The sequence below is a fragment of the Cupressus sempervirens genome, chromosome 4 (genome assembly GCF_028749045.1).
Source record: "Cupressus sempervirens isolate cs-2001-9-10 chromosome 4, ASM2874904v1, whole genome shotgun sequence".
NCBI lineage: Eukaryota > Viridiplantae > Streptophyta > Pinopsida > Cupressales > Cupressaceae > Cupressus > Cupressus sempervirens.
The window spans coordinates 232,972,166-232,989,648 of NC_143121.1; the positions used below are offsets into that span (position 1 = coordinate 232,972,166).

At 36.0% G+C, this 17,483-nt stretch overlaps 1 protein-coding gene across 2 annotated transcripts in view; it reads right to left on the reverse strand.

Moving 5' to 3' along the window:
- Window positions 1-656: 656 nt before the first annotated feature.
- Window positions 657-17,483, reverse strand: part of LOC149560857 (Rhodanese/Cell cycle control phosphatase superfamily protein) — a 53,533-nt gene continuing 36,706 nt past the window's right edge. Inside the window, exons 3-6 of one of the 2 annotated variants that reach the window (XM_089824867.1) lie at window positions 2,672-2,764; window positions 1,942-2,080; window positions 1,724-1,813; window positions 657-1,231 (exon numbers count right to left, since the gene is read on the reverse strand). In XM_089824867.1, the coding sequence (XP_089680993.1) occupies window positions 1,221-1,231; window positions 1,724-1,813; window positions 1,942-2,080; window positions 2,672-2,764 (333 nt within the window). In that variant the 3' untranslated portion in view covers window positions 657-1,220. Of the gene's footprint in view, window positions 1,232-1,710; window positions 1,814-1,941; window positions 2,081-2,671; window positions 2,765-17,483 lie in introns of both variants that reach the window. The other variant, XM_089824866.1, reaches the window with a different exon arrangement.

Below are 17,483 nucleotides of genomic sequence, written 5' to 3' on the forward strand. Positions count from 1 at the left end.
GTCAAGTCAGCGCCGCACAAGACTGTATAGAAGATTCGTTTATCTGGCAGGCAGAGTAAATTAGTTGTTTTCTGAAGCTATAGTTCTGCTAGGAATTTTTTTAAGATACGTACAAGTTGAACTTATTGATGTGAACAGATTTCTGTTATTTTGTTAGGACCCTCTTTTTGGGGTCACCTAAATGATTCGGCATGATGTCAAAAATCTTAAGCATACAACTTGGTTCTTGCCATTGATCTCCTCGGGATGACAAGATATAAGGCTACATTTCATGAGATAGGTTACCCCCTCATCCTAAGGAAGTTATTTCAAATCAGAACAACTGTTTTGCTAAAGCTAAGCTTGTGTTTGAGTAAAGAGGTTCAATTTCTAACAAAGGGGCGAAGGGGCAAAGATTAGCTTTTGGGGTTCCTTTAGGATGTTCTTTCCTATGTAATTCCCTTGTCAACCTTAAGAGATTATCATGTTCTTTGATTTCATATAAAGCACACTTCTCTTTGATGTCAAGCTTAGGAAAGTGGAGATATAAGGATTAATTGTCTGTGCTTGTGAAAGATCAGCTTGATTGTGTCCCCAACAATATTTGAGTCTCTGGTAAAGTCATGAATGTTAGCTTTTGTTCTTTCTCATAGGACTGGGCTTTCAGAGTAGTCATATTTTCATGCCAATAAAATTGTCATGTTCATTGATCTAATATAAAATACATTTCTTTTAGAGAAAAAATTTAAAGGACTATTATAGCTGTAGTTCAGAAAATATCTCACCACAAGATGGCATTGGTGTTTACACCAATTGATTTCTTCGTGAAGCATATTGAAGAAATCTTTCTGACTGTGATAAACAATTACTGGGGAAAAACATCAAAATTGGAAAGATGAGATTTGGGCTATAAATGAGAAAAATGGGGATATCAGATATCCACCATTTCTGATCAAAAAAGAAAGGAATACAACATATAGATTAAATGGCAAGGCTAGATCTTGGTTACAGACAAAAAATTAGATATTTAAGGATAACTTTTTGAAATCATCACAATCAAGTTGACCTCCACAGCATCCCACAGCTGAAAATAATCTTATAGGATGTCAATTCTCTCTGTTTCATGGACAAGCGCCATTATTCCTCATAACTGACAGGTAAACCTGCTTTGCCCCATGCATACAAACCACCCTCCAAATGTAAGATAGGACTGTAGCCATCAAGTGCTAACAAATAGGCAGCTATGAGAGACCTGCATACACCAGATATTGCTGAATTCTCAACTTCTTTTCTAAACTTTTCAATCAAACTTAAGATCCACCATTATTTTCCATTCTATTGAGAAGGATATAATAGACCAAGAATTACAATGGTAATGAAAATGTGGTACAATGTATAATCAAAATCTTATTAGGATCAAGGCTGAAGAAGTTAGCAAGAAGATTTAACCTTGATTTTATTTACATTATTAAGCACACTTACAACAGAATGTCAGAAACAGTATTCTACAGTGATTTGAGATTACAGAACCAACTATATTACTTATTTTTTAGAATAAGTATTGTTCTAACAGCTAAGGCTGGCAATTGATAAACATCATACAATTCCTTTTGAACCTGACCATTTATCTATCCCAATTCTAATTTTTACTTCTTACATATTTTCTATTCTAAAAACTGATAGAGGAAAGGGCCTCCAATCACTCCATAATATACAAACAAGAAATTCTACCTTGATTGCTGACCTTCAGAGAAATTTGCAGAAGGTTTCAAGGTACCACCTTGCGAACATAACACTATGATTTTAGAGTTTTTATCCAGTTTTGATCTCACTTCTGCCATGTACAGAAAAAGCATTAAGATGTAGTATTCATATTTTGAATAGGCTTTCTTTTATGAAAGACTCGATATGGTAGTTAGTTGACATGCCAGTAATATAATTCCAGCATTAGTAAAAATATACCTTCAAGAAACTCTGGATTTTCTTCAGTGCCTTGAAAAATCCCAAAGAATGCAAATGCAACACGTCTAGCAACATCCCATGCTGTCCACTCTTTTATTAATCTATAAATTTGCACATTTAAAGCTCCTTCTGGATGATACTGAAAAGAAGGATTCATCAGAAACACAAGGAACATGTGCATTTATAATAAGAATTTACCACCAACTTCTGCAACCAGCATTGAGGAAGCAACTGGAATGAAGAAAACAAAAATATAGGTACAACCAACAGTTAATTACTGCATGTGCAGCCAGCCAGCCAGTAGATATAAATTGACATACAATTACAAACGTATACAATTCTTACCCATTTCATACACAAGCTTTCCTTGAATTGGATCTAACCTTGTACTAGTTTTTTACATCAACATTTTGAATCAGACCATGTGGTCCTCTCATTAGAGTGTGATCTGAAACCAGAATCTAGAATACTACCACACAGTTGCATCCAAAAACTTGAAAATGAAAAACCTTATACTTCCAAACCAAATTTTCTTCTCACCATACAATGAGAATTCTTGTATCAGATCCTAAAAAATATGCCGTTGTACTTTGATATTTTGAGATAATGCGATGATTCCTTCAAGTGTAGGTAGAACACAAACAATGAATGAGTTCTTACTAATTAAGATAAAAAGCTAAAAGATATCCTCAAAATACCAAGAAGCAAGAATGGCATTGAAAGTACCCACTTCTTTGAATTCTTCCTCTCGACGCACATCTAGAATAACATAGCCATTTTCTTTCTGAAGTCTGAATGCTTCGTTGACCTCCACAGGTCGCACCTGCATGATACGTAAAACCACACAAGGAAGAAATCAACTATAGCTCCTAGGAAAGCGAGAAAATGCTTCATTATAGAAATGATTTGTAATATTATTTTCATGGTATTTGTGATTAAGGATAATAAAAATCAGAATCCAAAAAGTGTTTAAGTAATAAGAGCAACTAATCCTCACAACACATGCCGTAATACTATCACAGGTTCTTTGTATCAAACAAACAACATTCCTATCACTAATGTATCTTTATCCTAATGGTGAATAATTAAGTGTAATATAAAATATTGATGTAAAAACGCCAATGCAGTTAAATCTAAAAGCTGAGGATTCAATCTTCTACAGATTATAAGCATATCACTTTGTAAGTTCCAAATAGAAAATGTCATGAACTATATACCTTCCTAGCCGAGATTCCAGAACTTGATTTGAGAAAACTTTTGTGCTTAAGCCTAAGAATGATACAATCCCTAAAGCACATATAATCAAGAGTCATCTGTAATAAACATTCTGGAACAGTTGCAATTGGTTTTAGAAAAATAAATTTTGCATTTCTTTTCAAGGGAGTCCGAAAAGGCCAAAAACAGTTGTACATGCATTGTCTATACACCTAAGATAAGTGGATTGCTCTGCATTTAAAGCATACAATGAAGTTAAATTTTATCTAACTGCACTATATGAAAATATTTTGAGGGGGTAAGTAGTTCCTAGTTGCATATGCAAATTCTTATCCACTTTTCAAGAAGAGTTCCAGTGTAAGAATATATACAGCCTAATTCATAGAAAACAATCTAATTCTAGTTTACAGAAGAGTGTCAGGTATATAAAAGAAGAACTAATTTGTTTCCCAATAACAAGATTTGATGCAGGATAGAAGGGTGAGACAACTCATTCACTGTTGTCTTCAATTACTGGCTTTATCCAATCCTAAATCAGAACAGGGCATGCATCCTTTTAAAAGCCTTCTATGTAACTTTTTGGGTCTCGAGAATTTAGCAAACACCTAATAATGGTTTTGTGGCCAAACAATTGAAACCAGCACAAAAACAGTTTTAACTTTAGAAACACCTTTGTTAATTGCTCTTACATGAGTTGTATTAACCATGCGTGACTTCAATGCATATGATGAATGTTTCAAAATTTCACTAAATTTGACCTTATTATCATTTTGATGGGAATAATCAATATAGCTCTCCAAGATCAACCTGTGGTGACATGTCAATTAATGCAAAAGATTATGATATTGAAATATAATTAGAAGTGTAGAGACAAAAAATAACCTTGTCATTCTAATCGATTCTCATCATCAATCCCATAATGTTTTAAATAAGTACGTTTATTTCTCCCACCATCTAGCTAAGTAAATTTCATACTAACATTAATTACTTAAACAAATTATTTCTATTTAACTAACTAAGCTAATACCCGTCATCCCCCTCTTAAATTTTGTTATAAAAATCTTGTTATCTTTCAATTCGAAAATGATATAATCCATTTGCCTAACTAAAGTCTCTTAAAGATTCCAAATGAAATGAAAATTTAATCTTAGCCATCCAAATCATTCAACCAATCCTGATCATCTATTCCCAATTACATACCAATTAAAAAGAAATTGTAAATCCAAATCATTTACTCTTAAATAAACTCAATTCTAAATCTTGAGCATTGATTCAATCAAGTAATTCCTAGCCTTTCATTTCCAACTATCTTCTATCCAAATTCAAATCAAATTTTATTCTCAACCATCTCCTTAAGCAAATCAATCTTAACCCTCCATACACCAACTAGGAGCATTTGATTTTTTCTGTCTGAAATTCAAATTGAAAATCCCTCTCATTCAATCCTAACCATCCCTTCTAAATCTATCTTATTGATAGTCAATCAGAGAGAACACAGTGATTGAGGCTGTGATAGTGTTCTATATTAAAAAATAATAGTTTCTAATTTATAAATATACTGATATGTTGAACCATCTTTGTGCTTGATGGAAATTATCCAAGGTTTTGAAGTGTTACTGTTTACCAATAGGTTTAAACATTCTACAGATTCTCAAGAGGGTGGGAGACTGCTTTTGACTGCAATTTAAGGAGATAATTGTGGTCTATAGAAGGTATGGTTACAATTTCAGTTATTCATCCCTAATAAGGATTTCATACATGTTTTAACAGGTATTTGAAGACACATATTACAAGGAATAAATATTTGGTTATTTTTGTTAGAAATCTAAAATCACTGCATAACTAAGATTTTTTTAGAATGTGTGATGTCACCTTCATCCTAGTCGTCCAAAATGAATTATTAAGCCTATTTAATTCTCATAGGCTGTAATGAAAAAATAAGGGACTTCCTAATTAATTACTTAATATTACACCTCAAATGAAAATTATAAGAATAACACAATCAAATATTCAAACATCCACACGGGAGATTCTAACAGCTGGAAGATTGAAAGGATGCGTCACATCCAAAGCCTATTTATTGAGAAGCTTGAGGATCATTTGGACATGCTTGATTTATTTCTTATATTGGTCTAGAGAGCTGTACTAAGCTTGTGCCTAGGATGAAACCCGAAAGGCCTGCCAGTTTTGATAGTGAAACTATCTATCCTTGTCAGCTATTGGAGATATCACTTTGATATTTCGCATTGCAATATAAATTGTTTTCAAGTTTGTAAAGTCTCTTACTGAAGAAAATGCAAAAGGCATTGGGAGAAATATACATTATTTTGAGTATTCATTTAAAATGAATAATAGCTTTTTTGGGGTTGGGCTATGTTGATCCAAGAAATAGACTCCCGCCTAGATGAGGGCAGTCTGGAAGTGTTGCAAGAATGGGATGGAGTGTGCCCTACAACACAACCTAAGTTAAGGGAAGGCAAAGCATCAAATCAAAGCTTTGTTGGACGGGATAAGAATTTGTTCGATGCTATTTACAGATTTGGGTCATTTCTGGTCAGAGCTTTATACCTTTATTCTTTCACGACACAGTTCACCACGTTCCCTTCATTGTTGGCAGGAAAACGAGAAGCCAAAGTCGCTCGACATATGACTCACAAACCCTATTTACAGACAAAAATAATTCTCATAAGGGTCGCAAGTAAAGGAATCGCTTCCTAAAACTCATCTTCCTGAGGATCAAGCTGTAAAAGATACAATCATCCTTTGTGATAAGCTGAAGAGGTAGAAAGCAAATGCACCCACATAGACAAACTGAACCACGCCTATAAGAGTTCAACACATGACACAATAATTAATTAAAAGAAAAAGGCACCAAGTACACAGTCCCCATGACTTTTTAAGAGTGAACATGCCAAGGTGAGAGAGAATGCCCCGTAAAATCAATGTTACACAATGCACCCCTGGTCAAGAGGTCATAAGGTCTTGTTCTCAAAAATGTTAATCTACAGATAATGTAGTTAATTTCTTCACCTATTGAACCAGAGTACAATATTTCCAACCACTTAATTTCAGTGTTCCATGGAGACGTGTCCCCTATGCTTTTAGGCTCGTATCCATCTCAGGGACGAAACAAGGATGCAGGGACAGAAAAGCTCTCCCCTTTTTGCCAACTTCAGAAACATCCCTGAAACGGCAAAAAAGTTTGGGCAAGAAACTTGGGGACGGCCAGCAATACCGGGGACGGCTTTGCCGTTCTCTAGCCATCCCCAAAACTTCTAGCCGTCTCCTTTTTTCCAGCTAGTCGGGTAAGGCAAAAAAGTAAATTTTGTTTTTTATGCGGGTCCGTAGTTGTCTTAAAGACATAATAAAAATATGCAAACCATATTTGTATTAAAACACTAACTCTTCTACTCATTATAAGATATGATGTACTTGCTAAGAGGAGAAAAATAATATAGAGCAACAACAATAGCAGCAGTGAGGAAAGATTGCATTTAATATTTCTATTTACTACTTACTATTTTAGTTGCACTTCTCTTTATTCCACTCTGATTTCATGCATAACACTTGGAGACTTTAGGCATTTTAATTTTACTACAAATGTATGTGATATGTTATAATGGAGGTACTTTGTATTTGTCATTTGATAATTTTCCATGTATTGATCTTCTAAAATGTCTATGGTGAATGGTTTATCAATGTTATAATATGCATACTTGAATTTTGTCTCTCTATATAAAAAAATCCCTTATATTTTTAATCATTGTCCCCTAAGGTCCTGTTCCCTAAATTTTGGCTTTGACCTGTCCCCATACCGGAACCATGTCCCCATCCCCATACCGGAACATATCCCTGTCCCAGAGACTTCGTGGACCATAGTTAATAGCTTAATTTTACTAATCATTGAGGCTTTATAGAAAAACCCACGGTCAAGATGATCTCAAAATGATTACAATTTTGTTACAATCGATTAGCATGCTGAAAAATCCAGCATGGATTGCTCAATTCCTTGTGTTGGGGGGTAATTTATTCTTTTGATTGGTTTGATCAGAGATGCCAGATTGCATGGACCAAACAGAATGGCATGGAAGGAACAACTGTCTAGAAAGTTGTTAATCATGTAATCCCTCATAGGAAGGAATATTCCTGAGTATGTATTGATGGGTCACATTTGAGTGTGGATGCCCAGGGGACATGTGGCAGGTTGGCAGAGCTTTATAATCTTAGGCATCAGGAGAAGTGGCTTTCTATACAAGCAGGAAAAATTTTATTTGTCAGACTCCACTCATATTACAGTGCAAAATATCTTTGATGAGGAGATTCAAGTGGAGGAATTTTCTGAGCCCTCCATTGGCATGGGTCATCCAAATATTAGTTGTGCATACCTAAACACGTGAACATCATAGAAATGGTCATTTAGGTGTTGTGTGGCTGTGAGTTTTGCGTGTGTTTTTATCAATGCTCCATCTGGTCACATAGCCTCCCAATTCAGGTTGGGCAAGTGTACAAGAAGATCATTTTGCTACTATGTTGAGTTCTCCATTAGCAAATTCAGGGAAAAACATTACAGAATTGTAGCCAAGGATTAAACTGTTCAGAGTTTCTGATTGAAAAGGGCATTGGAGGGCTTTTCATTGCATCAAAGAATGTCTGAGATTAAGGCTTTCATCCTACTGAATTGCTTTCTATGTTTTGGTAGATTTCATCACTGCACTCTCCTGTTGACGTCAATGATTAACCCTCCAACTTCTAATCACAGCAGTATAAAATTATTAAATCACAACAAAAATACATCCAGTTTCAAATGGAATTGCAGATCGGTGAAATGCTCAATTCATTGGCAACGAATTCCAACTCAAAGTTCAGAAAATAATGAGAATTCAAAATTCTCACAGCTTCAGACCCTCAAAACAAACTTCTTCAAAATAACAAATGCATAGATAATAGGATGGATTGAATTCCTTAGACAAGCCTTGCTTTAATAAAATTTCAATCCCAAAAAGCTTCTCCTTCACACGTTTCACTTAAAAGGCTCCATGCTCACACGTTTCACTTAAAAGGCTTCTTGGTCACACCATTCAATTAGAACATGAAGCATTATAATGTTATTTAATAAGTTAAACAAATAACTTGCAATACACAACCAACTAACAATGCTCAATAAAATACTGATGAAATCTGGAGTCAAAGAGTCACCACTGCACTGCAAAAAATGCATACCCTGCTGACCTGACTTCCTATTAATAGCAAGTCACACAAACTGAGAGCCTCAAATAAAAGTGTCAACTCACAAGAGTCACGAAGATGAACTGACATTGCCAAGCTCTGGAACCTACTAAAATGGGGACATTACAGTCCCCCCTCTTCAAGATTGCTTGTCCTCAAGCAATTGCAATCATTGGTGTTAAAGTATATCCTCAGGCTCCCAAGTGGCATCCTCATCTGGGAGACCCTACCACTTCTTCAAAAACTCTCTGATGATCCAACAACACTGGTGCTTCTCCCTGGTATCCAGCATCACCTCAAGGATCAACTCTAACCTCCCCTCATCATCCAGTGGAGGTACGGTAGAAGATGGGACGTGTCTACCTAGCGCCTTCTTAAGGCGTGATACAAGAAATACATTATGCAGTCTGTTATCCTCTGGAAAATCAAGCTCATAGGCTATGCCTAACCACATGGAAGGGACCATCATAGCGAGGCTTGAACTTTTCATCTCCACTCTTACTGATAGATGACTGCATACAAGGCTGCAACATCAGATACACCATATCACCCACCTGGAATGAGTGAGCACTGCTTCTTCTAATTTTGAGCCTTCTATAAGTTGTCTCTTAGGGTCCTCATATATCCTGAATGTCCTACAATGAGTCTCCTGCATGGGTACCCTATTGTCACTGAATAAAAAATCCATGAAGCTTGGGGGATCATAACTGTACAAGGCTCTAAAAGCGGATATCTAAATAGACATATGATGAGTGGAATTATAACAGTACTTGCACAAGTATATCTTGTCTGGCTCATTGTTTTGGTGACACACAGTTCTGTAGATAGCCCTCCATCCACTTACTAACAATCTCAGTCTGAGGGTGGTAACTGTAATACGCTGAAATTGGTCTCCTAAACCAATTTGTCCCTAATCTCGAATATTAATCAACAATCGACAAAATCCTAACTCATTAGGCATTTCTAGTTATGTTGTTTTTACTCAATCTAAGTATCAATTGCATAAAACCATTTATGTGCAACAATCTTTTAAACATTAATAAATTCCTGAATATTGAACTAAAATTGGCTATTAAACCTCCATGACTAATTACTTTAATTTAAAGTGCTTTTAAAGTTATAGCACTTAAATTTAATTAATTCTCTTTTTCCAATTATATATGAAATGGAATTAATTAAGTTATTTAAGTATCTCAAATTATCCATTATTTGAATTTAAATATTCAATAATTAAGAAAAATCATTTAAAATGAGATAATATTCAAATACTTTTCAAAATATTCGAAAAATCATTTCTTGAGTTTGAAAATGGAAACAACCAGTTGAATCAAAAAAGGAAGCAGAGCAGTTAAAGTCCTCTTAAATGGAAACTTCCTATTTCAACTCAGCTTCAAATCAATCTTGACCGTTCGTCTGATTCAATCTCCAATGTCGGTCTATCTGGGATTCTTATTAATTGAGACCTCTTACCTCTCATTTCTAAGGTGCTAATTGTGAGTATTAAAACTCTGCAAAATTTGTGCTAGAATTGCTTAGATATTTGCTCATTACTCTTTATTTTATTATTAGCATTTGCTTATCATTTAGATTAATTTGCATTGTAGTTGTTAGAATCTATTTGCTTTCCTAGATTAATACTTGTTCATTTAGACTAGTTGCATATCTTATTGCATTCTAAAACTATAAAAACATAGACTAGTTACATGCATTCAAATCCTTCATTCCAGAGTCTTATAGTCACTGAAGCTCTTGGTTTTGAGAACACCCTACTCTTATTAGATAGAATGCAACAGGTCAAATTGCTTAGATTGTTCATGATAAATTTCTCTATATCCTTTTGTGAAGCAATCGTGCATGTAATGACTTGTTGAAGTGTGTTGTTACATTAGGCCACATTTAGCACATACAATAACTAGTGCTCAGAGTCAACTCTATCCCACACAAAAGTGACTCATAAATCAGCTATCACTACCACTGATAATGCTACAGGGCAAGCCATGCAACCTAAACACTTCCTGGAAGAACAACTCAGCTATCTGCGTCATTGAGAATGTAGTGGCAATAGGAAAGAACTTGTCCATATTTGGTGAGGCGATCCACCACTACAAAGATGCAATTTATGCATTGGGCTTTCGGTAATCCCACAATAAAGTTCATATATAAAAACTCCCACTTCCTCTCAAGAATGGGAAGTAGCTGCAATAAACCGGTTGGATAAGTATGCTCTTGTTTGTTTTGCTTAAAATACCAACTCTCTGACATACTGCTGAACATCTAACTTGAAGCCCTTCCATGTGAATCCCTCTTGAATTTGTCTATAAGTCTTAAAGAACCCAGGATGTCCAACCAATGGAGAATCATGAAAGGCCCACAACACAATCTACTTAACACTCATTCCTAGGACCAATGAAATCCTCCCCTTGGAAATGATCATCTCATTTACATGAGTATACTTGTTGTTCAAAATACTACCATCAACAATGCTAGATGCCCACTGATCCCTGCCATATTCAGCAATGACCAAGTGTCTCCAATCCTTAGATATCTTTGTAATAACACACAAATGGGTCTTCGTGAGAGCGCATCAACTACATTTTGTCTACCGTTAAATAGGAAATATCAAATCATTTGACTGGAGCTTGTTGATGCACTTCCGATGCCTCTCATTAAGATCTTGTTGTCCAAGGAAATGCTTTTGGCTATTATGGTCAATTTTGATGCAAACTTACTACTAGCTAAGTATTGCATAAATTTGGCCAAAGCATGCCTAATGGCCAATATCTCCTTATCATACACATTGAATGCTCTCTCAAGATTCGTGAGCTTCGTGCTCTCAAGCACAATAGGATGGTGATATTGGGAAAGAATGGCACCAATGCCCTCACTTGATGCATCACAATGCAACTCAAATGGCCTTAAAAAGTCTGGTAATGCTTACACTAGGCATGATGTCATAATCTACTTGAACTTCTCAAAGCACTTTTGGGCTTGAGAGGTCCTCTCAAAAGCACCCTTACAAGTCAAATCACTAAGGGGAGTTGCATGATGAGAGAAACCTACCACAAATCTATAGTAAAATGCACACAGACCAATGAAGCCTCTAAGTTGTGTTAGGTTCTCTGGTGTAGGCCAATCTAGAATAGTACAAAGCTTATCAAGATCTATTGAAACTCCCTCGGCACTAATAATATGCCCAATATAAAGTAACTTTATCATGCCAAAGGTGCATTTGAACTCCTTGGCATACAAGGAAGTCTTATCCAAAATGTCCAACACTATATCCTAGTATACCACATGATCATCCAACATCTTACTGTATACATGTATATCATAAGAAAACTAGAACATATATTCTTAGCAAGTTGTGGAAGACGCTATTTATGGTAGACAGGAATGTCACTGAGGCGTTAATCAAGCTGAAGGGCATGACTAAGAACTCAAAGTGACCACAGAGTGACACTTGAATGTTGTCTTCTCCACATCCCTCTCTCTAACTCTGATCTAGTGACACCTAGACCTCAAATCAATCTTAGAGAAGTAGCACGCCCTGTTTGGCTCATCAATCAACTCATCAATGTGTGGGATGGGATACTGGTTCTTAATAGTCCTTTTGTTCAACATCTGGTAATTAATGCACATCTTGAGTTACCATCCTTTTTCTTCATCAAAACAACTAATCAAACAAAAGGGGACTTACTTGGCCTAACGTGTCCCATACCGAGTAACTCTTGAATAGCCTTCTCGATCTCATCTTTCAAGCACTTAGGGCATCAGTAAGGAGTGATCATAATTGGCTTAGTGCCCTCCTCTAACTCAATCATGTGCTTTGTGCCTCTATTAGGTGGCTTTCCATGTGGTAAATCACTGAACATGTTAGAGTATTTAGTTCTTTGTAAACAAGGATTTACATCCGTTCCAAAAGATCCAAACCCACAAAGGCTCGCGTACAAGCACAAGGCAGACAGAGAAAATTATTGGATGAATCAAAGACGAAGACTGTTGGGAGGAAGAGGTAGTCTAGAATGTTAATTGATTTCATGAGGAAATGATGAGGTAAGAATTTGAAAAAGTTCAAAGAGTCTGAGTAGATGAATGACAATATAGACTTATCTGAAGTTCCTGAATAGCTAAACAAGGGCATGGAGAAATAAAAGGGAAGAAAAGGCTCCTCCTATTGAAGATATTGACAAATTTTTTAGCAAGATTGGCAAGACAGGGAAAGCTAAACCAACAAAGAAGATTCATAGGATTGCTAGGGATGAGATAGGGTCTCGCAATGTGCATTTGGTTGTTCCTATAGGAGAAAAGAATGGGATGAGATCACTCCTAATGATTAGCATACCTCCTCATTCAATGTTGGACAACCACCTACAGAGCAAGAGTTTGAGGAATTGAGGGGCAATATAGATGCTATAGAAGAAAGAATGCATAAACTAACAAAAGAACATGATGAGCTAGAGATAGAAAACTTAATGCTGAAAGAGATCATAAACAAATATGTGAATCTAGTGCAGCATGAAGACACCACACTTGTTGCATATGTTCCTACTTCCTAGGGTTCTCATTGTGCTTGCAACATAGTAAAGAAATGGGCAAGAGATATTAGAGAGCAAGTAGAGATTTTTCTCACGAAAATGGTTCAAACACATGGGAAGACCACCATAATTATAGAAAAGGCACAAGGATTAGAAGAAATATGGAAGGAATTTGAGCTCAAGTAGAAATTCATTCCTCGTCTCAAGGCATTAAGACCAATCCTCACTTCGGTCATGATGTAGGAGGGAGTCATTAATAGGGGGAGCACCTATGACTTTGGCTATCGGTATTCTCTCATTGCTTACCATGAAGACTGCATATGAGCATGCTCACACCCAATGTAGTAATATTGAAGATCATGTCTTGGGGAAAAGCTTGAAGGTCTTTATTGCAATCAAGAAGCTGCTCAATCTCAATCTTGATGTTGCTAGTGAGTTAGATTTGGAAAAGTTAAGGGAGAGGTTGGAATCAGTTTATTTCACAAGAACAGAATCTCTTGAGGAGAGTCACTTGAATGGTTTCCTCTCACTAATATTCCCTATTAATGATCTACAGTGGCCTTCTTTGAAATGGGATAACACACTAGACACATACATGGAGAGGTTAGAAGTTATGGAAATGCAGTATGACAACCTTCATAGTATTGACATGGAGGAACTTAGTAAAATTTTGCTTAAGTCTCTTGGTTTTGCAAGAAGGGAAAAGAGGGAGTCTACATCTTGGATGATGACTTTATGATGACTAGGCAGATCCTTCGCTTCTTATTGGTCTCCAAGCCTTTGAAGTTTTGCATTGGCTTATTTTGTGGTGCTCCTCTTCTATTGGCTACTTTTGGTTGCTCTAATTAGGATTTGCAATGGATTAATCCAGGGCCTTGATTTTAAATCAATATTGGTTGTTCACTGTAATTAGGGCTCCTATATAAACCCCACCCCCTCTCATTTGTAAGAGACGTTGTTTGAGAATTGTTGCTAATATATTACCAAATTCGCCCTACTTTTCATTGTTGTGTCTAAATTGTTGCGATCAATTTTGCATTATTGCATGTTATCTACATCTCTCATTCATAATAGATTTTCATTCCAAGTTGCAGATCAGATTTCACTTCAAGTCATTAGAGTAGATTTTTCTATGAGTAGTTTAGTTTGTATGGATAGAAGGAATCAAAATTGATTTCTGGAGATGATTGTGTGAATATTTTTGTCATAAAAAATATTCACACAATCATGCCCAGAAATCAATTTTGATTCTTGATGGATTGTGGAAATCTGATAGCTCTGATGGATAGAAGGAATCGTAGATGTTCACTTGTTAGACTCATACAAATTCAGACCACTAGCTTCTTACAGATTGTAAGAACTACCTTGTATGGTAAGTTAATGATCAAAATCCATAACTTCAATTGATATAGAATTTTTAATTTGCATTCGCTTGATGGAATTAAAGGTGAAATATTGACACACAGAAAGTTGAAAGGTAGGGCCAGAAGCTCCCCTAACAATCAACCAACCCTCACTGAGTTACACAACAGAAGCAATTTGCAAAGGACAATACCAAAAAGTGAGAGTGCCAGAAATCTTTCATTCATTCATCAAATTTCATCATACATGCCTGACTGTCAGACCTCCCAAATTATGGAAAATAGAAAGATCCAAAACACACAGAAAATATCCTCCAACATGCGACATCTAAAATCCTCTCATCTACTACCCCTTACTTGCCCCCCTCTCTCTCCCTTAACCTAAATGAAGACCATCTATTTATCCTTGCCAAAACGGCTTACAAAAGTTTCTGGATCATCATATTCGAGAGGTTGGCCACATGGTGATCTACGCCCATCTCAATGATCAATCTATTACATTAAATAAAGATCAAGAATTAAATACAAAGGTCGGCTCTCAAATAAGAACTAGACAAACAACTTGATGAAAGAAGAATAAGACCACCGAACAACAGATGCAGAGAATCACCAAGGCACTCGGTGAACACAGAATAGGAACCCCTCGACGAACAAAGAACCCGAGCCACTCCATGAACGAAGACAAAAACACATCCATCAAGCCAATAGCAATGAAGCGAGCACATATCCACCAAGCAGGAGAATAGTACAACCCGAGATACTCCCTTATCAAACAACTGGGGTTGAAAAGAAACACTTCTTCTCAATCATGAGTGTATCACAATTCGAGCTGAATCCAACTTAGATTGAGAAATCCATGCAACATCTTCAACTAGCTTGTTCTTCCACCTTACCAAATACTCAAAGTAATCCTTTCCTCTTGTACTCTTACCGACTCTCTAATCGAAAATCTGCTCTATCTCTTCAATCTGGTTCTTGGGATAATCACTTGGTACTATCGTCTCATTGTCAAATTCATGATATTAATACAAATAGAAACATTGAATATAAAGGATATATCCATGTCATCGTGTAACTCAACTTTGCAAGCATTACCACTGTCAAATTTCCTCAAGATTCTACAAGGACCAGACTTCTTCATTTTCAACTTACTATACGTGCCAACAGGAAATCTACCCTTCTTCAAATGAATTATCACCTCGTAACCAACTTCAAAACTCATGTCTTCTTGACGTATTTGCATTCTCCTTATATTTTTTATTACTATGTTCCAACACATGTTTCACTTGTTCATGCAAACACTTCATAAATTCTGCAAATTCATCATCTCCAGCACCTCTCTTTGTTTCACCAACAACATTCCACAAATCTGATATACCTCTAGGCTATATTCCAATAACAATCTCAAATGATGTCTTTCTAGTACTCTGTTCACAGAATTATTGTATGCAAACTCTATTTATGCCAATACCAAATCCCAGTTACTCAGTATATATCTCCGACTAAGCATCTCAACAAATTACCCAAGCTTTTGTTCACAACCTTTGTCCATTAGTTTGTGCATGAAATGCAAAACTGAACTTTAACTCAGTGTCAATCTTTTTCCACAAAGTCTTCCAAAAATAACCAACAAACTTATTGTCTCTATCAGATATAATGCTCCTTGGTAATCCATGCAATATAACAATGTCCTTAAAAGAAAATATCTACAATATGCACAACATTTGATATCTTCTTACAAGGTATGAAATGTATCATCTTAGAAAATCTATCCATGACAACAAATATGGAATCATGTGCTCCTGTTGTCGTCAGTAAGCCAAGAAAAAAAATCCAGACTAATATCACTCCAAGGTTTCTCAAGTACTGTAATAGGTGTATGCAACCTAGTATTCTAACTTACTCCTTTTGCAACTCGACAAACTCCACAACTCCTTACAAACTTTTGAACATCCTTATACAACTGCGGCCAATAATAGTTTTCTGTAAGCAAATTCAATGTCTTATCAATACCAAAATGTCCAGCCAATCCACTGCTATGTTTCTCCTTAATCAAATTAACTCTCATAGATCCTCTCGGTATACATAACTAAATTTGTTTGAATTGTTAGAAAGTAAAGCCCACCAAGATAACTGAGAGGGAGCGGGGGTGAATCAGTCATCGATCAATATAACTTTTATGAATCTTATTAAACTTTAAGCATGTGAACAATATAATCAGCAACCATAAGAAGATAGACATACACAATAACACCAAACATGTTAACTAGGAAAACCCTTGATCAAAGGGAAAACCCCGATGGGGATGGTACTCACAAAATGATGTACTAATATAAAACTTCCTTGTAAGAGGATGGACTCGATTAGGAGCCAATGAAATACATTCAGTACATATCAATCCCTGTTAGGAGATTCCAACCCTATTAGGAGTTGTAGAAGGCAAATGGACCCACTATCCAAATAGCTTTAGGGCAAGACCATCGACCTTACTGTTCAATTGGTCTCTATATTATTCCTTGCAGAATTATAGAATGTGGAATAATTTGAACTCCTTCTCTGTCCTCTTGACCAAACCAAACCTCTTCAAATCTCAATACCACATCTTCAAACTCACATCACACTGATCCCTTTGATTGCTTACACGCATTTACCAACGTCACATATCACTTGCACAATTCACAAATACACATCTCTTACAGTTTTTTCACCACAAGAAAAATAACCTTCCTTTATACCATATCCTCAAAATAATTTACCGAGTCAGCTTTGAGGCTTTCCCAATTAATTATAAAAGGACCTCCTTAAGATATTACAAATCATTACATCTTTTCGCAATTACAAAACACTATTGGCTCACAGTAAATACAACTTCTCACGTGTGACCTCGAACCTTGCGCACTCGTTGATGTCATCACCAGGTTGTCTACTGTCACTATCTAACTTTGCTCATCACAATTCTATCCCTATTAAGAGATACAATCCAAACATTAGAAACTACTTCTCAGGTACCCTATCTGCACACTGTACTCTGTAACTCTTGAATAACTCTCACATGTCTCCAACTCTCTACACACACGCTTTCCACGACATCAAGACACAATGTAGAACATGTCCTAAACTGTGCTTGACCTCATCATCAATACACAATTTGTACGTCCTTGTTCTCTATCTGCTACCCTGCCATTCTTTACCAAAATAATACTAT